Source organism: Andrographis paniculata, unplaced genomic scaffold (genome assembly GCF_009805555.1).
Source record: "Andrographis paniculata isolate CXL003 unplaced genomic scaffold, ASM980555v1 Contig33END, whole genome shotgun sequence".
NCBI classification, from domain to species: domain Eukaryota; kingdom Viridiplantae; phylum Streptophyta; class Magnoliopsida; order Lamiales; family Acanthaceae; genus Andrographis; species Andrographis paniculata.
In genome coordinates this window covers 741,702-766,346 of record NW_026137566.1, presented here as the reverse complement: position 1 = coordinate 766,346, position 24,645 = coordinate 741,702, and the positions used below count along the sequence as shown (strand labels likewise).

Here is a 24,645-nt window from a genome sequence, read left to right as displayed (position 1 = left end):
TAAATAACTTTATTATGAGAAAAAATATTTTATAATATGGCATGAAGCACAGAACTCACACACGGTATAATTCAAAATTTAAGCGAAACAGTGAGTGTATTTAATCGTGAGGTTTTGGTTTTTAATTTTGGTTTCGAATAATAAAATTTTGAATTGAAATAGTTGTTTGACGTGATATAAATATGTATTGAAATAATATTTCGAATGTAAAATTAAATGTTAGTGCAATATAATAAATAAAATATAAGTGTTTAATTTGATATGTTTTACGGAATAAAAATTGAATAGTAAAAACAGAAATAAATTTTCACAAATTAGCACACAATATACTTGAACATATGAAATAAAAATATTTCATCAAATAAAGTTCAAATTTTATTTCATTTATATTCGATCTCAAATGATTATTTGTCTAACATATTGCAGGTGCTTCCCTCGGAATAGAACCTGATTTCGGATATAATCTTTTTGTGTTATTTAATTTTTGGATTTTCATAAGTTTTGGGAATTCTTATTCTCTTTTAATTGTTTGTTTCTATTTCCTATAGTGCTAGCGGGCTGCCTGGTGTTTCAGGAATTCGAGCATTTCTCTTGTTTCCGAGTTCCAACAATTTGTTCGGCGTTTCAAGAATTTTTACACTTCTCTTGTTGTCGAGTGGAATTGCCGGTGGTTCCTGTTGGTTTGGTCCTGTAGGAATTTTCCTCGTAATATTTTTGAGTGGTATTGCTGGTGGTTCTTGTGAGTTCGGTCCTGTAGGAATTCTTTTTTTGATATTGTCAAATTGTATTGCATGTGGTGATTCCGGTGGTTTCTCTGGATTCGGACCAGTTGGAACTTTTCTTTTGATATTGTCAAGTGATATAGCGTGCGGCGATTCTGGTGGTTTCTCCGGATTTGGACCAGTAGGAACTTTTCTTTTGATATTTTCAAATGATATTGCGTACGGCGATTCCGGTGGTTTATCCGGATTTGGACCAGTAGGAACTTTTCTTTTGATATTATCAAATGATATTGCGTGCGGCGATTCTGGTGGTTTCTCCGGATTCGGACCAGTTGGAACTTTTCTTTTGATATTGTCAAGTGATATAGCGTGCGGCGATTCTGGTGGTTTCTCCGGATTTGGACCAGTAGGAACTTTTCTTTTGATATTTTGAAATGATATTGCGTGCGGCGATTCCGGTGGTTTCTCCGGATTTGGACCGGTAGGAACTTTTCTTTTGATATTGTCAAATGATATTGCGTGCGGCAATTCTGGTGGTTTCTCTGGATTTGGACCAGTAGGAACTTGTCTTTTAATATTGTCAAATGGTATTGCGTGTGGTGATTCTGGTGATTTCTCTGGGTTCGGACCCGTAAGTACTTTACTCTTAATAACATCGCTTAACAAAGATGAAGTAAAATAAGAACCATTTGCAGATGCAATGAGAAGATAAATAAATAGGAGGATGTAGGCACAAGATGGGAATGCCATATTATAAATTAATATTTTGGCTGAATTAATTATATTTGATTGAAAATTAGAAACTCTTTATATAGAACTATTTTGAGAAAATTTAATATAAGATTATGTTATTGTTACTAAAGAAATAGCCCATTTAAAACTAAAGTTATAGTAACAAAATATGGTAAATCTACTAATTAATTTTCCATATTTTAAGAATCAAGAATACAAAATATAATTATATTTAAATATTAATACCCTTGGTTGAGGATTTTATTTGAATAGTAAATATTTTGAATTAAAATAATTAGGGAAAAAATTAATTTTGGTCCTAATATAATCAAAATTTATCAATTTTGGTTTCAATATAAAAAAATTATCAACTTTGGTCCCAATATAACCAAAATTTATCAATTTTGGTCCAAATATAAAAAACTCATCAATTTTAGTCCCAATATAAACAATTTCAATTAATTTTGGTCCAATTATAAATAATTTTAATCAATTTTAGTCCCACCGTTAAAAATTGCTGACGTGAAAGTGACGGAGGTGATGTGGCAGTTAACCTGGAAAGTACACGACCATGTACAATTATACACGGCCATGTTGTTACATGGTCATGTGTATTTCAGTTGATAATTATACATGACCATGTTGTTACACGGCCATGTACAATTATACACGGCCATGTTATGACATGACCATGTATATTTCAGTGTATAATTATACATGACCATGTTGTTACACGGCCATGTATAAATTCTACACGGCCGTGTACTTTTCTGTTTCGATTTAAAATTTTAATTTTTTGTTATATTTTTTAATTTTTTTTTTGAATTTAGAATAGTTGATATAGTTAAAATGGACAAAAAAAATCAATAATAATCATAATATAATTAAGGGTAAACTGTTTTTTAGTCCCGTAATTGGACCCCCTTATTATTTTAGTCCCGTAAATGGAGCCTGTCGCAAACTAGTCCCATAAGTGAAAAATTTTCACTATTTGTCCTCCGGCGCCGGAGATGCCCGCGTGGCTCGCCGGAGGTGACTTGTCCGCCAGGTCAGCGACACCTGGCGGACACGTGGATTTTTTTTTTTTTTTTCATTTTTAAATTTTTAATTGGACCAAATAAAAAAATAAAAAAATACAAATAAAATTAAAAATAAATTAAAAATAAGTTTTAAAAAAATTTAGAAAAATGAAAAAAAAAAAAATCCATGTGTCCGCCAGGTGTTGCTGACCTGGCGGACACGTCACCTCCGGCGAGCCACGCGGGCGTCTCCGGCGCCGGAGGACTAAAACAGCAAAAATTCTTCACTTATGGGACTAGTTTGCGACAGGCTCCATTACGAGACTAAAATGATAAGGGTTCAGTTACGGGACTAAAAAAACAGTTTACCCTATAATTTAAATATATCAATTTTAGTTCAAATATAAGTATTTATCGAGTATGTTCTTTTGGAAGATTTTGTCTAAAATTCTACTATTTAGCAAAAAATTTTCTCTTACAAACATCCAATTAATGTATTGAAATAATAAATTAATTTTTAATACTACTATAATATACAAAATTAAAAAAATAGTTGTGTAATTGGATGTTTGTAAGAGAATTTTTTTTTTCTTTTTGTGAATAATAAAATTTTAGACAAAATATTTCAAAAGAATATATGTTATAAATTTTTATATTTGAATTAAAATTAATAAATTTTAATTATATTATAATTACTATTGATTTTGTCCAATTTAACTCTATTAACTATTTTAAATTCAAAATAATTTTTTTTAAAAACAATATAACAAAAAAAAAAAAAAATTAAACTAAAATAGAAATGTACATGGCCGTGTATAATTGTACATGGCCGTGTAACAACATGGTCATGTATAATTATACACTGAAATATACATAGCCGTGTATAATTATACACTGAAATATACATAGCCATGTATAATTGTATATGACCGTGTACTTTTCAGGTCAACTGCCACTCACCTCCGTCATGTCCACGTCAGCAATTTTCGTTAGTTTTTTAACAGTGGGACCAAAATTGATTAAAATTGTTTATAATGGGCCAAAATTGATTGAAATTGTTTATATTGAGACTAAAATTGATAAGTTTTTTATATTGGCACCAAAATTGATTTTTTTTCCTAATATATATGATTAGATTTTTTTTTGAAATATATGTTTAAATATTTTTAACATTTTATTTCAGCAACATATATAAGATGAATATCATTGTAGACAATAACATTTTATATAATACAAATAAATAAATTTATTTATTTATAATTAACCTATTTGTTTATTGAGAAAACAAATAAAAATAAAAGAGTTTTGAGTGGGTAAGAGATTTAAAGTTGAATTAAATTGATTTATATTTGTTAAATATTTTTAAAATGAATAAATATAGATTATCTCTTATTTGACGGACAAAAAAAATATCATTTATGGTGGAACAAGAGAGTATAATATATTAATGAATTTTTAATTTAATATAAAAAAACATATGATGAAAATCCTTTTTGTAAATGTATAGTATGAAGTCACGAAACTCATACATACACAATATGAACTCATCTAAAAATTTAAAGTGACAACAAAATAATATACTTTAATATATGAAATATAAATATTTTATTTTAATTTCATTTATATTCCACCTTAAGTTATTATTTTTCTAATATATTGCAGGTGGCTCCCTTGGATTTGGACCTGATTTTGGTGATTTAATTTCGGGATGTTTTGGAGTTTCGGGGATTCTTATTCTCCAGTTGTTGCTTGCTTCTATTTCCGGTAGTGCTAGTGGGATGTACGGTGTTTCAGGAATTGGAACACTTCTCTTGTTGTCGAATAGTATTCCATGTGGTGATTCTGGCGGTTCTTCCGGATTCGGCCTTGTAGGAACTCTTCTTTTGATTTCGAATGGAATTGAATGAGGTGATTCTGGCGGTTCTTCCGGATTCGGCCCTGTAGGAACTTTTCTTTTGATTTCAAATGATATTACATGTGGTGATTCTGGCGGTTCTTCTGGATTCGGCCCCGTAGGAATTCTTCTTTTGATCTCGAATGGTACTGCATGTGGTGATTTTGGCGGTTCTTCTGGATTCGGCCCCGTAGGAACTCTTCTTTTGATCTCGAATGGTACTGCATGGGGTGATTCTGGTGGTTCCTCTGGATTCGGCCCCGTAGGAACTCTTCTTTTGATCTCGAATGGTACTGCATGTGGTGATTCTGGCGGTTCTTCTGGATTCGGCCCCGTAGGAACTTTTCTTTTGATTTCGAATGGTACTGCATGTGGTGATTCTGGTGGTTCCTCTGGATTCGACCCCGTAGGAACTCTTCTTTTGATCTCGAATGGTACTGCATGTGGTGATTCTGGCGGTTCTTCTGGATTCGGCCCCGTAGGAACTTTTCTTTTGATTTCGAATGGTACTGTATGTGGTGATTCTGGTGGTTCCTCTGGATTCGGCCCCGTAGGAACTCTTCTTTTGATTTCGAATGGTATTGGATGTGGTAATTCAGGCGGTTCCTCTGGATTTGGTCTCGTAGAAACTCTTCTCTTAATATCAGTGTTTAAAGAAGATGAAGCAAAATAAAAACCATTTGTAGGACAAACGATAAGAAAAATAAAGATGAGAATGCAAGACCACGATGGGAATGCCATAGTATAAACCAATATCTTGGTTGAACTTATATTTGATTGAAAAAATTACAAACTCTTTATATAGAACCATTTTGATAAATTTTAATAGAAGATTATGGTATTACTATTCATTCACTAACCTTTTTTAAAAAATACATTTATAGTAAAGAGATTATGGTAAGTTTATATATTATTTTTTTCTATTTCAAGAATATAAATTATTTTCATTTAAAGGTACATATCTTCTTTCCTATTTCAAGAATATATAATATTTTCATTTAAAGATGCATACCTTGTTTGTATATTTTCTTAAAAAGAAATATAAAAAATATTGATTAAACTATTATTATACTTATACATATTTTATAGTATTGCATCGATAGGTAAGTTAATTAACTTAATGCAATTCATTAGAAATTAAAATTTTATATAAATTAATTTACTTGCACAAGTATTTATGCAATCATAAATTGTTATATCCATTTATATAATCATCTTGAAATTTTAGTTTGAGAAAAAAATCAATGTTGGTCACAATATAATCAAATTTATCAATTTTGGTCCCAATATAAAAAATTCATCAATTTTGGTTCCAATATAACCAAAATTTATCAATTTTGGTCTCAATATAAAAAACTCATCAATTTTAGTCTCAATATAAACAATTTCAATCAATTTTGGTCCCACCGTTAAAAAACTAACTGAAATTGCTGACGTGGACATGACGGAGGTGACGTGACAGTTGACCTGGAAAGTACACGGCCATGTACAATTATACACGGTCATGTTGTTACATGATCATGTATATTTCAGTGTATAATTATACATGGTCATGTTGTTACACGGAGTTTAAGAAAATTTGGTGCGGAGTTTAAAAAAATTTGGTTATATAGTTAATTAGTGTGATTAGTTAGTGTAATATATGTAATAAAATATTATTTTAACTATTTTATTTGATGAAATATTGAAATTAAAGTTGAAATATTTTTTATTTTATTTTATTTTATTTAAATTTAATTTTTTATTTATTGATTTTTTTCATTTAAAAAAAATTATTATATTGATTGTAAATTATGCAATTAGATAAAAAAAATTAATTGTAATAATTTAAATAGAAAATAACAGCAGTAATACTAAAATTTTTAATACAAACAAAACATCAAATTTTTCGAATTTGATTGCTAGTAGGGATAGTTCGATATTACATACCAAAATTTATAACGCATATTTTATATATCGTACCAAAATTTTTAGTATGCTATTTTATCGTAATGAGATATTGTACCAATAATTTGGTATACTGAATTTATAGATGAAAAAATACTGAATTAACATATACCGTACTAAAAAATACCGAAAATGCCAAATTTCAGTATACCGAAATTTCATTTTGTATGGTATCGATATTTTTTTTAATATACCAAAAAATTTGGTGTGGTATACAATATAGTTCGGTATTATCTTAATACAGTATCGAGTCATTTCTAATCGAATTACATGTATGGTATCAAAATATAATATTTTACGCTGAAATATAAAAACTAAAAATAATTTTACAATTTTAAGAATATATTAGAAAATTAATTATCTTAGTATCAATATACTAAATTATTGATATTGATCGATACATCAAATACTAAAATATCAAACTGTATTGCTATTTTCGGTATATATTATACCAACAATGCTAAAAATATATGCAATCGTCGTATTAAAAATATTTGGTACGGTATCATACCATATAAAAATTTATGATATAAAAAAATACTATAAACTTTATTTTTCATATATATTATAAAAAAAATATTTTAAACTAAAAATACAAAAATAATACACCAGTCAAATAAATTTAAATTATTAATCTATTTAAAATATCATTAGTAATATAATTAAATATAAATAAAATTAATTATTATAAATAACTATATGTAATTGTACCAGTATATTCAAATAAAATATTATATTTTTATAGAACCAATAAAACATAATTTAAATATAAATATATACATATAATATTAAAAAAAAGAAATTATTTTTTTATTAGGTAGGAGGGTACAATGGTAAAATGTGAAATTTAAATAAGGTAAATTTTTAAATAAATTTAAAAAAAAAAATTAAATAAGGTAAATTTTTAAATAAATTTAAAAAAAATGTTAAAATTATGGTAAGAGATTTTGAATAGGGTAAATTTTCAAATAAATTTTTAAAAAAGTTAAATAAGGTAAGTTTTCAAATAAATTTTAAAAAAATTAAAATTATGGTAAGAGATTTTAAATAAGGTAACTTTTCAAATAAATTTTAAAAAAGTTAAAATAAGGTAAGTTTTCAAATAAATTTTAAAAAAGTTAAATAAGGTAAGTAGCCGTTATTAGATTTAAATAAGGTAAGTAGCCGTTATTAGATTTAAATAAGGTAAGTTTTCAAATAAATTTAAAAAAGCTAAATAAGGTAAGTAGCCGTTATTAAATTAAATAAGGTAAGTTTTCAAATAAATTTAAAAAAACTAAATAAGGTAAGTAGCCGTTATTATAATTAAATAAGATAAGTTTTCAAATAAATTTAAAAAAACTAAATAAGGTAAGTAGCCGTTAAGCTATATATTATAAATATTCATGATTTGGATGGAGGGGCTGCAATGCAATGGGGTACAAGTTGGTCTTGGAGCAGGGCAGAGGTGGGGTGGGGGAGGAATGAATTACGAAGAGGTGGGGGTGGGGTACGAGTTGGCCTTGGAGCAGGCAGGGGGGGTGGGGTGGGGAGGAATGAATTACAAAGAGGCAGGGGTGGGGTACGAGTTGGCCTTGGAGCAGGGCAAGGCAGGGGTGGGGAGGAATGAATTACGAAGAGGTGGGGGTGGGGCTGCTTACAGGACAGGGCGAGGGTCAAGTGTTCTTGGATCTCGATCGAAGCAATCTTGGTGAGTCATTTCTGATTCTTTTAATTCTCCATGTACTGCGAGTTTGAGTTCTTACGATTGCTTATCATTTTGCATCGATCGATCCTTCCTGTTTTAAGATCAAGAAGCTGCTTTGGCTGTTCCGGAAACCATAAATGGTAATTTGAATTTCAATCTCTTCTTTTTGTGATTTAATATATTACTCAAGATTTTAATATGAAAGTTTGTTTATCTTGATTGACTAATTAGACCATACATACCTCATTTGAAATCATGTAATTTCTTAAGTTATTCGGTATTATTATTCTTCAACTTGTTGATATATTATTGTTCATTATGTTCTAGGCTATTAGATGCACAAGGTAACGCGAGGATCCGCGAATATCCTTCGAACTCGAAGGATATCCTATAACAGGGAGTGTCTCCTACCTTTTCTTTTAATTTACGCTTTAAATTTATTTTATTTTCTTGCATATCCCGGGACTTGCATGCATTAATTTTGTTCCTAAATTTTATACTAACTTGTTTTTTAAGTGTTTTTATTTTGTAGGTAAAGCTTATGGGAGACGAGAGGATCGGCGAATATCCTTCGAACTCGAAGGATATCCCATCATAGGGAGTATCTCCTACTTTTTCTTTTAATTTACGCTTTCCATTTATTTTATTTTCTTGCATATCCCGGGACTTGCATGCATTAATTTTGTTCCTAAATTTTATACTAACTTGTTTTTTAAGTGTTTTTATTTTGTAGGTAAAGCTTATGGGAGACGAGAGGATCGGCGAATATCCTTCGAACTCGAAGGATATCCCATAACAGGGAGTATCTCCTACTTTTTCTTTTAATTTACGCTTTAAATTTATTTTATTTTCTTGCATATCCCGGGACTTGCATGCATTAATTTTGTTCCTAAATTTTATACTAACTTGTTTTTTAAGTGTTTTTATTTTGTAGGTAAAGCTTATGGGAGACGAGAGGATCGGCGAATATCCTTCGAACTCAAAGGATATCCCATAATAGGGAGTATCACCTACTTTTTCTTTTAATTTACGCTTTAAATTTATTTTATTTTCTTGCATATCCCGGGACTTGCATGCATTAATTTTGTTCCTAAATTTTATACTAACTTGTTTTTTAAGTGTTTTTATTTTGTAGGTAAAGCTTATTGGAGACGAGAGGATGGGAGACGAGAGGATCGGCGAATATCCTTCGAACTCGAAGGATATCCCATAACAGGGAGTATCTCCTACTTTTTCTTTTAATTTACGCTTTCAATTTATTTTATTTTCTTGCATATCCCGGGACTTGCATGCATTAATTTTGTTCCTAAATTTTATACTAACTTGTTTTTTAAGTGTTTTTATTTTGTAGGTAAAGCTTATGGGAGACGAGAGGATCGGCGAATATCCTTCGAACTCGAAGGATATCCCATAACAGGGAGTATCTCCTACTTTTTCTTTTAATTTACGCTTTAAATTTATTTTATTTTCTTGCATATCCCGGGACTTGCATGCATTAATTTTGTTCGTAAATTTTATACTAACTTGTTTTTTAAGTGTTTTTATTTTGTAGGTAAAGCTTATTGGAGACGAGAGGATGGGAGACGAGAGGATCGGCGAATATCCTTCGAACTCGAAGGATATCCCATAACATGGAGTATCTCCTACTTTTTCTTTTAATTTACGCTTTCCATTTATTTTATTTTCTTGCATATCCCGGGACTTGCATGCATTAATTTTGTTCCTAAATTTTATACTAACTTGTTTTTTAAGTGTTTTTATTTTGTAGGTAAAGCTTATGGGAGACGAGAGGATCGGCGAATATCCTTCGAACTCGAAGGATATCCCATAATAGGGAGTATCACCTACTTTTTCTTTTAATTTACGCTTTAAATTTATTTTATTTTCTTGCATATCCCGGGACTTGCATGCATTAATTTTGTTCCTAAATTTTATACTAACTTGTTTTTTAAGTGTTTTTATTTTGTAGGTAAAGCTTATTGGAGACGAGAGGATGGGAGACGAGAGGATCGGCGAATATCCTTCGAACTCGAAGGATATCCCATAACAGGGAGTATCTCCTACTTTTTCTTTTAATTTACGCTTTCCATTTATTTTATTTTCTTGCATATCCCGGGACTTGCATGCATTAATTTTGTTCCTAAATTTTATACTAACTTGTTTTTTAAGTGTTTTTATTTTGTAGGTAAAGCTTATGGGAGACGAGAGGATGGGAGACGAGAGGATCGGCGAATATCCTTCGAACTCGAAGGATATCCCATAATAGGGAGTATCTCTTACTTTTTCTTTTAATTTACGCTTTTCATATGTTTTATTTTCTTGCATATCCCGGGACTTGCATGCATCAATTTTGTTCCTAAATTTTATACTAACTTGTTTTTTAAGTGTTTTTATTTTGTAGGTAAAGCTTATGGGAGACGAGAGGATAGGAGACGAGAGGATCGGCGAATATCCTTCGAACTCGAAGGATATCCCATAATAGGGAGTATCTCTTACTTTTTCTTTTAATTTACGCTTTTCATATGTTTTATTTTCTTGCATATCCCGGGACTTGCATGCATCAATTTTGTTCCTAAATTTTATACTAACTTGTTTTTTAAGTGTTTTTATTTTGTAGGTAAAGCTTATGGGAGACGAAAGGATCGGCGAATATCCTTCGAACTCGAAGGATATCCCATAATAGGGAGTATCTCTTACTTTTTCTTTTAATTTACGCTTTTCATATGTTTTATTTTCTTGCATATCCCGGGACTTGCATGCATCAATTTTGTTCCTAAATTTTATACTAACTTGTTTTTTAAGTGTTTTTATTTTGTAGGTAAAGCTTATGGGAGACGAGAGGATCCGCGAATATCCTTCGAACTCGAAGGATATCCCATCATAGGGAGTATCTCCTACTTTTTCTTTTAATTTACGCTTTCCATTTATTTTATTTTCTTGCATATCCCGGGACTTGCATGCATCAACTTTGTTCCTAAATTTTATACTAACTTGTTTTTTAAGGGTTTTTATTTTGTAGGTAAAGCTTATGGGAGACGAGAGGATCCGCGAATATCCTTCGAACTCGAAGGATATCCCATCATAGGGAGTATCTCCTACTTTTTCTTTTAATTTACGCTTTCCATTTAATTTATTTTCTTGCATATCCCGGGACTTGCATGCATTAATTTTGTTCCTAAATTTTATACTAACTTGTTTTTTAAGTGTTTTTATTTTGTAGGTAAAGCTTATGGGAGACGAGAGGATGGGAGACGAGAGGATCGGCGAATATCCTTCGAACTCGAAGGATATCCCATAATAGGGAGTATCTCTTACTTTTTCTTTTAATTTACGCTTTTCATATGTTTTATTTTCTTGCATATCCCGGGACTTGCATGCATCAATTTTGTTCCTAAATTTTATACTAACTTGTTTTTTAAGTGTTTTTATTTTGTAGGTAAAGCTTATGGGAGACGAGAGGATAGGAGACGAGAGGATCGGCGAATATCCTTCGAACTCGAAGGATATCCCATAATAGGGAGTATCTCTTACTTTTTCTTTTAATTTACGCTTTTCATATGTTTTATTTTCTTGCATATCCCGGGACTTGCATGCATCAATTTTGTTCCTAAATTTTATACTAACTTGTTTTTTAAGTGTTTTTATTTTGTAGGTAAAGCTTATGGGAGACGAGAGGATCGGCGAATATCCTTCGAACTCGAAGGATATCCCATAATAGGGAGTATCTCTTACTTTTTCTTTTAATTTACGCTTTTCATATGTTTTATTTTCTTGCATATCCCGGGACTTGCATGCATCAATTTTGTTCCTAAATTTTATACTAACTTGTTTTTTAAGTGTTTTTATTTTGTAGGTAAAGCTTATGGGAGACGAGAGGATCCGCGAATATCCTTCGAACTCGAAGGATATCCCATCATAGGGAGTATCTCCTACTTTTTCTTTTAATTTACGCTTTCCATTTATTTTATTTTCTTGCATATCCCGGGACTTGCATGCATCAACTTTGTTCCTAAATTTTATACTAACTTGTTTTTTAAGGGTTTTTATTTTGTAGGTAAAGCTTATGGGAGACGAGAGGATCCGCGAATATCCTTCGAACTCGAAGGATATCCCATCATAGGGAGTATCTCCTACTTTTTCTTTTAATTTACGCTTTCCATTTAATTTATTTTCTTGCATATCCCGGGACTTGCATGCATTAATTTTGTTCCTAAATTTTATACTAACTTTTTTTTAAGTGTTTTTATTTTGTAGGTAAAGCTTATGGGAGACGAGAGGATCCGCGAATATCCTTCGAACTCGAAGGATATCCCATAATAGGGAGTATCTCCTACTTTTTCTTTTAATTTACGCTTTCCATTTATTTTATTTTCTTGCATATCCCGGGACTTGCATGCATTAATTTTGTTCCTAAATTTTTATACTAACTTGTTTGTTAAATGTTTTTATTTTGTAGGTAAAGCTTATGGGAGACGAGAGGATCCGCGAATATCCTTCGAACTCGAAGGATATCCCATCATAGGGAGTATCTCCTACTTTTTCTTTTAATTTACGCTTTCCATTTATTTTATTTTCTTGCATATCCCGGGACTTGCATGCATTAATTTTGTTCCTAAATTTTTATACTAACTTGTTTTTTAAATGTTTTTATTTTGTAGGTAAAGCTTATGGGAGACGAGAGGATCCGCGAATATCATTCGAACTCGAAGGATATCCCATCATAGGGAGTATCTCCTACTTTTTCTTTTAATTTACGCTTTCCATTTATTTTATTTTCTTGCATTTCCCGGGACTTGCATGCATTCATTTTGTTCCTACATTTTATACTAACTTGTTTTTTAAGTGTTTTTATTTTGTAGGTAAAGCTTATGGGAGACGAGAGGATCCGCGAATATCCTTCGAACTCGAAGGATATCCCATAATAGGGAGTATCTCCTACTTTTTCTTTTAATTTACGCTTTCCATTTATTTTATTTTCTTGCATATCCCGGGACTTGCATGCATTAATTTTGTTCCTAAATTTTATACTAACTTTTTTTTAAGTGTTTTTATTTTGTAGGTAAAGCTTATGGGAGACGAGAGGATCCGCGAATATCCTTCGAACTCGAAGGATATCCCATAATAGGGAGTATCTCCTACTTTTTCTTTTAATTTACGCTTATCATTTATTTTATTTTCTTGCATATCCCGGGACTTGCATGCATTAATTTTGTTCCTAAATTTTATACTAACTTGTTTTTTAAGTGTTTTTATTTTGTAGGTAAAGCTTACGGGAGACGAGAGGATCCGCAAATATCATTCGAACCCGATTTCAAACCCAAGGTAAATGATGGTTTTAATATTTTTTTATTTTTTCCTATAAATATATATACTAATATCTATTTTAAAATTTTTTTAGATGCATACGAGAGGGAGTGGCCGGATGATCGGACGACCGAATACATCATAGGGAATAATTCGTCCTTCTCCTTTTACATTTATGCATTTAATTTAATTTAGCATTTTGCATGTAGAAATAGATTTTTTTTACTTCGGTCCCGGGACATGCATGCATTCTATTTTGTTTCTATATTTTATACTAACTTATTTTTAAGTGTTTTTAATTTGTAGGCAAAACTTATGTGGAGACGAGGGGATCCGCAAAGATCCTTCAATCTCGATTTCAAATCCATGGTAAGTGGTTTTAATATAATTTTGTTCTTTCCTAAGCACATATATTAATATCTATTTGAAATGTTTTTAGATGCATACGAGAGAGAATGGTCGGATGATCCACCGAACATATAATAGGGAGAATTTCATTATTTTTCTTTTACATGTATGCTTTGCATTTGTTTTAGCTTCTTGCATATAATAATAGAATCATGTTTACGTCTCGGGACTTGTATGCATTAATTTTTTTAAAATTCTTAATTATCAATAAACATATGTTTTCCTAACTATGTCAATTTAGACTAATATAACTTATATTCTAATTAAAAAAAACACAAAATTTAATTAAAACTTAATATAAAAAATGTGGGCTGGCCTGGCCCGGTATAATTTGAAACCGGGTCATGCCTTGGTTTGGGTTTTCAAGCCCAATCCAGAATCAGGCCGGGCCTATTAGGCTTGAATTTTAAAACAACCTAAGACAAACCAAAAGATATTACTCTGTCCCTCGCAAAAAATGCACTTATTTTTTGCGTGTCGGAATGAGTAACATCAGCCTGAAATTGCCACATTTTTATTTTTTTTTTGCTAAATATGATGTCTACTTTCTCAAATTATAGAAGCAAACATACCTTAAAATTTGAATCCACCGATATGCTGAAGAATCAACTTGACTTCGACGGCCCTCTGCTCCAGCAGCCAGTCGGGATCCTCGGCAGTTTCCGGATGCAAATCCAAGTGATGGGCACCTACCAACCAACCAAGACAATAATATGAATGTAATTTGCACATAATTAAACACCATACATACTGATACTTAACTTATACTTAACTTTCAACACAACGTAAATGTTGAACTCTCGTAATCTCTCTTTAATGTTAGTAGCTCACTTACTAACTACCCAAACTACTAAGTTCATCTGTGTAAACTTATAATTACACTCAAATACACCACTGAACTCTACATGCATAAAAGCATAGAGATAAGACACCTCTCAAACTCCTATTTCACCAGAAGATTTATTTTATTGCATAATATTTATTGAAACAACGATAAAAGCAAAATAATGATGTTTAATTAGGGCAGCAAAGATTGAAATCTGGTTCTAGTGCAGTTACCTTTTTATGTTACAAGAGCTACAATGGTTTCGGATACAGACTCCAAAACACTGCTACAATATAATCAGTTTTGTCAAGAATCAGTAGTCGATGACTATTATACATACATAGATAAACAGCAAAGATCTTACCTGCCGCCGCTCCACGGGTCCAATAGCCCATTGGAGAAAATGATTTTGCTTCCAAAGTTTCCCAGGACTTTCTTGAATCCTTTTATTATTGAAAAAATTGAAAGAAAAAAAAGAAGGGTTAATCACTTTTGAAGTCCCTCGTGTGACACTCTAGCCTATAGTACTTAAAAAAGTAACAATATAATCCTTGTGTTCGACATTTGTCATTTTCTCTATTCACTGGTATGTTGGCTAAAAACGAAAATCACATTAGAAGAGCACATATAATTATATACATATATATATATATATGCACATACATGTCCACCAAATTCAGTAGTTATCCAGTTAGGCCTGGGCTTGACATGATAACTCTCGAAACACCACTCTACCATGGAAGAGTAGTTATAGTCGTATGTTGGAAACATGCTACCATTCCTGCTACTAGACATAGGCATTACCATCTCGGTGCAGGCCTACAAATTTAAACAAACAATTACTTTTAAGCTATACAAGAATGTGCACATGAAGTGAGAAAACATTAGCAAAGTCACACCTGCCAATTCCACCCACTCATACCATGAGGGTCATCATCCACATCGAAGCAATCAACTCTACCAGTGTAATTGTAATAATCGCTAACTCCAGCAAATATGTGCTTCAAGACATCAGTCCCATTGGGAAATTCATCAATCTTCCTACATACCTGACCGAGAGAAAGGCTTTGGTGAGCAATTAGACAGCGTATTGTTTATTAAAACCATTGCCCGTTATGTAATGGTTAAGGAAAAAACAATGTACCCAAAACACCATTTCACAAATCTTTCAAAATCACTTAAATCATTCACTCAAAATTGTTAAATTATCACTTGGAAAGGTTAGAGGAAACTTAAAATGCTTCATCACTGAATCCTTCTACATTCTACTCTTACCTCCGAAAACCTCGCAATTCAAAATAAGAATCCCATGGAATAATTAAAATGTTAGCAAATAAAGCCTTAATAGAAATATATCAACTGTAGATGTTTGAAACAGAATAAATAATTTCTGTGATCAAAGGAATTTCTAACTTTAAATATAAAAAAAAAATCAAGAAAACATGTTGTATTAGTTGAAACCAATTAGTACATATTAAATTGGTTAAAGAAGAAATAAAAATAAAAAATTTTTAAAAATAAAAATCAAGAAGTAAGCACTGCTTCCGGTAGAAACTATTTTAATTGTACCGAAATGAAGATGAAAACACACACACACACAAGAAAAAGTAATCTGGTGACTCAATTCGATCGGATTGATCTACGCTAGGGGTAGCCATGCCAAATATTTTCACTAGTATTTTCGTTAAATGCAAAACCCCAGCAGTGTCCGAGGGGTTGGACGTACATTACTCTCTAGGCTTTAGCTTGGAGCTTCACAACACAACATTTATAAGCAATTAGAAGCAAAAACGAAAACTTGGAAAGCACTTGTCAGCATAAATATTTGGTGGAAGCACAAAAACATATTGTTTGATCCCATACCAAATGGTGTCATAATGATGGAATATCAAATAACAAACTAAACAGACAATCAAACCTCATTTCCAGGCAACGGCATTAGAAAGTCCGACAGGTATGGATAGTTTGCCATTGCCAAATAACTATAAGTGACTCCAGCCAGTCATAAAGATCATCAACACTCTTTAGTTTCCTGCCAATTCAACTTCATTCACAAATTCCACAAAGATAGCTACAGCGAAGAAACCTCCTAACCAGGTACTAATGAACTTATTTCAAGAAAACGATTTGAACTAGAAAATGTAGTTCATACATCCTTACCTGCAAAAACCAAAAGCTTCAGTCAAATAAGAAAGCCCATTACTTTTCTGTGCCTCGGTTTCTATTGCATCCCATGATTCTTTTATAGTATTAAAGCAGCTAACACTCTCACGCTGCCGAGGAAAGAATCAAACAGTACTCCAGAAGAAGAGCCTATTCAAATCTAAGAAAAATATAACAAGCAAAAGTAAAGGCATACTCTGAAGCCATTAGAGACAATATCGTAAAATGTCTCCGAAGGCACAACATCCTCAAATTGAAGCACTGGCGCAATGTGGGGATACTTCAGCCTCATCCACGCAGACAACACTATGTCAAAGACTCATCATGTAGGCAATAAACTTACAAAATAAATAAAAAAACAAATGACTGTAAATTATAGTCTAAAGCCGAAAAACAGAAAAGGAATTGCACATACTTCCACCTTATGATCCACCAAAAAGCACGACAGGACAAGCTTGGGCAGACAAATTCCTCTTCTAGTCAGTGATCAACACAGCAAAATCAGCAAGGGCTTGCTCAGCTGTTAAATGAGCTAGCGTGGTTACATTCTTATAGGCCACCTCCTTACTGCCATACGGCATCATCGACTCTCCATAGTACCTATGCTGTCAATACAGAGCATTCTGATCTTACCAAAAGCATTGCCAATTTTACCCTAATTCCTCAGTAACAAGAAATTATTTATAACCTCTCAAGCAGCCATTACAATGTCCGCTTCTTGAGTGTATGTTTGCAATCAATAAGAAACTAAAATGGAAATATTCTCTTCCAATGGGTGTGAAAGCGTAATGTTACCACAAACACATATGCGATGCACAAATTTTCAATTCAACGAAACCGTACGAAATTTCATTCCTACACAATCCGAATTTGCGAAATAAAGATACATAACAGAAACAGGATTACCTCGGGAAAGACGACCATGGCACGAAAACGAGGAGCGATCTCCCACAGGAAGCCGGTATTGGAAGCGAACCATTCGATGTCGCCTTCATTCCTGCAGTATAAAAAGATCACACCATTGTCGAGTACTGAGCAGAGACCGAGAACGCTCTCTCTCTCTTTATAGTACTTTTTATTATTATTATTATTATTATTATTATTATTATTATTATTTTATAAAGTATTTATTAATTGATTAATTAAAAATAAAAATAAAAAATTGATTAATTTATGCATTATTTAAACTATCTTATACTAGTATAAGGAAATAAAATTTATTTTAAAAGTTTTTTTTATTATTTTAAAATCACTGTTAGGGATGCTTTATTGACTGAGAAAATGAAATATATTTATTTTTGTTATTTGATTGAAATTGAGAATCCATAAATAAATTATTTTTTATTTTCTACTTTCAATGTATTCTATATGTCAAAAATGAAAAGAATTAACACAGGAGTAAAAAAAACATAAAAATAAAAATATCATCTTCGTTATGTATCAAAAATAATTTTCGAATGTTTCTAGCGGTAGAAACATATATAAATGTCAAAATACCTTATAAATTGTATTGGAAAAATACAAAAAGATTTAGTACATAAGATCATTAACTTTTTTTTGTTATGGTAATAGTATATAATTTAATTTTTTTTATAAACTAAGTAATAGTATATAATTTAATTTTTTTTATAAACTAAGGTATTTTGGTATATGAAAATTACCATATACTATTTAATTGGTATTCGATATGTTAATATATACCGATGATTCGGTATGTTGATATCAAATTTAGTATTTTGGCACGAAACAAATATGTACATATTATATATATATATATTAAATAAATGATCATTTATTTATTTATTTATATTTTTTTCGTTGAATTTTTTTTTTTACTATCTAAAAAATATCGAAGATGTCAAATTAGTATATTATTATCATCGTATCGAAATTAACTTAAATAGTATTTTGATATAATATTTTATCAAAAAAAATAATATATTTTCAATAAAAACTGTGCTAAAAAGAAAAAAAGTCTATTTTGATATTTGTTTCACCTTTAGATGTATTAATATTATTTATATCATAATTCATTATCATGGGTGTGCTTCTTTAGAGGAGTTTGGGGAAAGTTGGATTTGAGTTTGGTTTTTATTTGAATTTTGAGATGAATTTGGATTTTGTTGTTTCTTCTGTGTTTGGGTTTGGTTGAGGTTTGGGGAATTTTGATGTGTGTTGATTTGATGGATAATGAATAAATAATATAAATATATATTAAATTTAATTGATAAAATTTATATGGACAAGGACATCATTGTTTAGTACTGAGCAGAGGCTGGGAACTCTATGTCTATTTATTATTTTATAAAGTAGTATTTATTAATTGATTAATTAAAATAAAAAAAAATAAAAAACTAATTAATTTATGCATTATCTAAGCTATCTTATACTAGTATAAGGAAATAAAGTTTACTTAAAAAATTAATTTTGGTCTCAATATAACCAAAATTTATTAATTTTTATTCAAATATAAAAAATTTATCAATTTTGGTTCCAATATAACCAAAATTTATCAATATTGGTCTCAATATAAAAAAACTTATCAATTTTAGACTCAATATAAATAATTTCAATCAATTTTGATCCGATTGTAAACAATTTTAATCAATTTTGGTCTCAATATAAGAAAACTCATCAATTTTAGTCTCAATATAAACAATTTCAATCAATTTTGGTTCGATTATAAACAATTTCAATCAATTTTGGTTCGATTATAAACAATTTTAATCAATTTTGGTCCCACCGTTAAAAAGCTAACGGAAATTGCTGACGTGGACATGACGGAGGTGACGTGGCAGTCGACCTGGAAAGTACACGGCCATGTACAATTATACACAGCCATGTTGTTACATGACCATGTATATTTCAGTGTATAATTATACATGGTCATATTACAAGGTCATGTATAATTATACACGGCCATGTACATTCTATTTTAGTTAAAATTTTATTTTTTTGTTATATTTTTTTTAAAAAAAAATATTTTGAATTTAAAATAGTTGATATAGTTAAAATAGATAAAATCAATAGTAATTATAATATAATTAAAATTGATCAATTTTAATTCAAATATAAAAATTTATAAGATATATTCATTTGAAATGTTTTGTCTAAAATTTTATTATTCATAAAAAAAAATTCTTTTACAAACATCCAATTACACAATTATTTTTTAATTTTGTATATTATAGTAGTATTAAAAAATAATTAATTATTTTAATACATTAATTGGATGTTTATAAGAGAAATTTTTTTGCTAAATAGTAGAATTTTAGACAAAATCTTCCAAAAGAACATACTCGATAAATACTTATATTTGAACTACAATTGATATATTTTAATTATATTATGATTATTATTGATTTTTTTCCCATTTTAACTATATAAACTATTCTAAATTAAAAAATAAAATAAAAAAATATAACAAAAAATTAAAATTTTAGACCGAAACAAAAAGGTACACGGCCGTGTAGAATTATACATGGCCGTGTAACAGCATGGTCATGTATAATTATACACTGAAATATACAGTGTCATGTAACAACATGGCCGTGTATAATTGTACATAGCCGTATAACAACATGATTATGTATAATTATACACTGAAATATACATGGTCCTGTAACAACATGGCCGTGTAGAATTATACATGGTTGTATAACAACATGGCCATGTATAATTATACACTGAAATATAATGACCATGTAACAACATGGTCGTGTATAATTGTACATGGTCGTGTACTTTCCAGGTCAACTGTCACTTCACCTCCGTCATGCCCACGTCAGCAATTTCCGTTAATTTTTTAACAGTGGGACCAAAATTGATTAAAATTGTTTATAATTTGACCATAATTGATTGAGATTGTTTGTATTGAGACTAAAATTGATAAATTTTTTATATTGGGACCAAAATTGATGAGTTTTTTATATTGTGACCAAAATTGATAAATTTTTATTATATTAGGACCAAAATTGATTTTTTTCCTTTTATTGACCGATTACATTAACTATGATTATATTATGAAATATTGATGAAAATTACTTAAATAATTGTAACAAAAGACTTATTGCAAAACATTAAATTAGATAAATATTATGAGATATTATTCAAAATTAATTAAAAAATATTGTACAAAATATTGGTTAAACTATTATTATAATTATATATATTATTATATATATATTATAATATATATAATTATAATAATATTGCACTGGTAAGTAGGAGTGAAAATAGGCCAACCGTCTTGTCAAGAACTTACAACCTGACCTGTATAAGACCTGATTTCGCATGACCGGTTTACTAAAACCGATATTATTTTTTTAATTGTTTAAAATTCTTAAAATATTATATTAGGTGACAATAAAAAATATAAAAATTAATTATTTTTAATGGACTTATTAATAAATAATTGTATTTATTTATTACAAATATTAAGTTTAAAAATATATGTATAATATTATACAAATTTTTAAATAGACTCGTAGACCATGTCAAAATTTAAAGTAGATCAAGTCTAAACTTTAGAGATATAACTTTTAACAACTCCCTGTACTTTAATTTTATAAAACAGATCTAGTCTATTTAGCCCAAAGGCCTGGTGGGCCTATTTCTAACCCTAGTAAATCAATAAGGGAATGTCAAATGCTTGTGGATGAAATTAACATAATAGTAGATATTTTACCAATATTTCAAAATAATTAAATATATTTAACATTATAGATCTATTTACTTTGTATTTTTAGTTGATGTATTTTTTACCTCAGATATGATGAATTATATTAGTAATATAAAAAAATAATATTTGATATTATACGTTGAATGTAAATAATATTTTGTATTGAATTATAGCATATAAATATGTTTAATAGATATATTTTTAATAATATCGAAAATTATGCCAAAAAAATATATATATATTAGGTGAACAAACCCATTCAATTTCACATTTATAAAATGAATTCTTATATATTTATATTTTGTAAGAAGCAATATGATAATAATTTCACTTGAATTATTACATTAAATAATCCAATCAAAATATTTTGTAAGAAGCAATATCATAATAATTTCACTTGAATTATTACATTAAATAATCCAATCAAAATGTAAGTGGAAAAATAAAATTATTAAAATGTCTAGTGAGTATTCTTTCAGTAGATGTCATACAAATTATAAACTCATATTTATTCATGAAGTATATCCTACTAACATAATGTATATATATATATATATTTCAAATTATTATTTTTTTTATAACTTTTAATATTCAAATTAATTATTCATATGCGCCAAAAGTGGTGGACGTTCCGGAGGCTCTTCGGGATTCGGCTCTGAATGAACTAATATTTTGTACCTACCTATCAACGAACTCATTTCTTGATGCGGAGGTTCTTGATGATTAGGGCCCATTGGAACTGACCTCTTTATTTCATTAAATAAATTTTGCGTATATTTTAAAGATGAAGGCAAAGTAGGAGGTTCTACGGGGTTTGGTCCTTCTGGAACTGATATTTTTGTTCCTATGAGTGAACTCATGTCATGATGTGGAGGCTCGTGATTAGGGCCCATCGGGACCGACCTTTTTATCCCAACGAACAAATTTTGCGCATATTTTAAAGATGACGGCAACTCGGGAGGTTCTACGGGGTTTGGTCCTTCTGGAACTGACTTTTTTGTCCCTATAAGCGAACTCATTTCGAAATGTGGAGGCTCGTGATTAGGGCCCATCGGGACCGACCTCTTGATGCTTGTGAATGAACTTTTTAAGTATCTTACGTTGCTGAATTTTGAATCGAAGGCTCTGGAAAAAACATTTGCGGCAGCGAAAACGAGGCAAAGAAAGACAAAGTTGAATCCATGGGAAACGCTCCGAGACAACATTATGTAACAAATAAAAACCTATGTTTGAATAGATGAAAGATTATGTGTTGCTTATATAGAATTTTGGTCATAAATTGATATGGAAATTTTAATTTATATTGTATTTATGGTCATGTGATTTTGATTCCTATATTGAATATTAGGATGTTAATTAAGTTTTCCTGTATTGAATATTGATCCTTTATTTTATGCATGAAATGAGGATATCGGATTTTTAGTATATATGTTGAATATGGTATGTCATAGTTTTATATGGATCACTATTTAGTATATATAGATATAGATATAGATATATAAGAAATGTCTATTTATTTAGGGTTTGTTTATTTTATGTTTTTGGATAAATATATTTTTTTATATTTGGTGTGAGAAATTATATAGTAATATGTAAAAAAAAACTCTCCCATCCCAAATAAAAGAGGATTTTAGAATTCTATAATAAATTAAAAAATAATACTCCCTTCGTCCCAGATACCGTGTCTGCTACATTATAGACACGGTATTTTAGGAGGGGTGTAATTAGTAGATAATTAATATTGTATTAGTGAAAATAATTATTTTATAATATAAATAATTATAAATTAAGATTAAGATAACTAATTAGTTTAACTAAAATTTAAAAAAAATAAAATTTAAAATGAGATTAAACTGTGTAATCATTTTCTAAAAAAGAAAAGTGACATGGTATGTGGAACGGACAGAAACGGCAATCTGGACATGGTATCTGGGATGGAGGGAGTAGTTTTTAGTTAAAAATATTTTAATCTTACTGTATGATTAATTTTTATAAAATAAAAATAGATATTCTGAAGTGAGAGAGACGAAAATGACAAAAATACTATTTTGAATTGAGATGGATGAAGTAATATATATTGCTGACTTTTGTGAGAGAGATTATTAATATGTGTATATTGTATTTTTTTAGTAATATTTATATGAATTGTTCCCTTAAAAAACGTAGGATTTGTTTCTTTTGTCACAAAATTCCAAATTTTTATTGGGTTTCAAAAAAAAAAAAAAATAATACACTTTTTATTCTCATAAAATATTTCATAAAATATTATTTTAATATCAAATTCAAATCAAAATTTTTCCAAACTCATTCAAAGAAACAACAAACCCTTAGTTTTTTTTTATATGTTCGGTTGGTAATATTTTTATTGCTTAATTTTACAATTTCTTTGTAAAAACATATTATTATCTCATATAAATTATTTCATCTAAACTAAAATATTCAAACCAAAAATTAAAATTAATATATTTAAAAAATAAACATACTCTTTTATGTGTTTTTTGGAATTTGATTATCAATTTTTGTTCAAATAATATTCTAAATATAATACTTTGTAAAAAAATAAATAAATTTTAAGTTGAATAACAAAAAGAAAAAAGAAAAAAAAAAAGAACTTAAAAACAAAGATGATAATTTCATGCCGACTCGATTTTTTTGTATCAGGCTGGTCCGTCACATTTTCATTCCGTAACCGAGCATGTAAGTTCCAATTTTAAATCGAGCCTTAAAGTCTACAAGTATGTTTGACAATTAGCTGATAGGTTTTAGCGGTTCGTTGATCCAATTAACTGTTAAATAATTCAATTAGCTGGTTTGATTAACAGATTTAATTAGCTATTTCTATTAAAGTATTTGGTAAAACAATCGTTTGTCATTAACTATTTATACGTAAAATGACAATTAAAGACATTTATTTTTTTGAAAAATATTTAATTTTGTTCATTTTGGTTTAAAATTTTTGAAAACTTTAGATTCACTTTTTAAAAATTAATTAATTTTTTTTTGTCCAAAAAACTGTTTAAAAAATTAATTTACCAAACATATAAATTAACGCTGATTAATAAGCCAAAAAAACTATTTCCCAAACAACTTCGTAGGCCGGCACGGTCCAATTCAAATTGTGTTGGACTTGGTTACTCAGATTTTTTTTAAAAATTATTTTAAAATTTATTTTACATAATTGTTTATTAAATTATATAAACGTAATTATAATAAAAATAATCTTTTAATTGATAATTAAGTATTTTAATATTAAATATATAAT

The 24,645-nt window shown here is 29.5% G+C and overlaps 3 protein-coding genes and 1 pseudogene across 10 annotated transcripts; all 4 read right to left on the bottom strand.

The window, feature by feature from the left end:
* Positions 1–542: 542 nt before the first annotated feature.
* LOC127248254 (uncharacterized) lies at positions 543–1,472 on the bottom strand. The gene has a single exon (XM_051270510.1). It carries the CDS (start codon positions 1,470–1,472, stop codon positions 543–545), a length of 930 nt encoding a protein of 309 aa, XP_051126467.1.
* Positions 1,473–4,121: 2,649 nt separating this feature from the next.
* LOC127248253 (protein TRACHEARY ELEMENT DIFFERENTIATION-RELATED 7A-like) lies at positions 4,122–5,108 on the bottom strand. The gene has a single exon (XM_051270509.1). The coding sequence runs from the start codon at positions 5,106–5,108 to the stop codon at positions 4,122–4,124; it is 987 nt and encodes a 328-aa protein (XP_051126466.1).
* A 2,318-nt stretch (positions 5,109–7,426) lies between these two features.
* Positions 7,427–22,435, bottom strand: LOC127248252 (uncharacterized; annotated as a pseudogene).
* Positions 8,086–12,440, bottom strand: LOC127248260 (uncharacterized). 8 transcript variants are annotated; one of them, XM_051270519.1, is made up of 3 exons: positions 9,846–12,440; positions 8,614–9,227; positions 8,086–8,412 (listed from the first exon to the last, which is right to left on the bottom strand). In XM_051270519.1, the coding sequence occupies exons 1-3, from the start codon at positions 12,178–12,180 to the stop codon at positions 8,308–8,310; spliced, it is 3,054 nt and encodes a 1,017-aa protein (XP_051126476.1). In that variant the 5' UTR covers positions 12,181–12,440; the 3' UTR covers positions 8,086–8,307. The 8 variants fall into 8 exon arrangements, with proteins under 8 accessions (XP_051126476.1, XP_051126477.1, XP_051126478.1 ...); XM_051270520.1 differs by having other exon boundaries at positions 8,086–8,609; positions 9,012–9,227; XM_051270521.1 differs by lacking the exon at positions 8,614–9,227 and having other exon boundaries at positions 9,649–12,440.
* Positions 22,436–24,645: the final 2,210 nt, after the last annotated feature.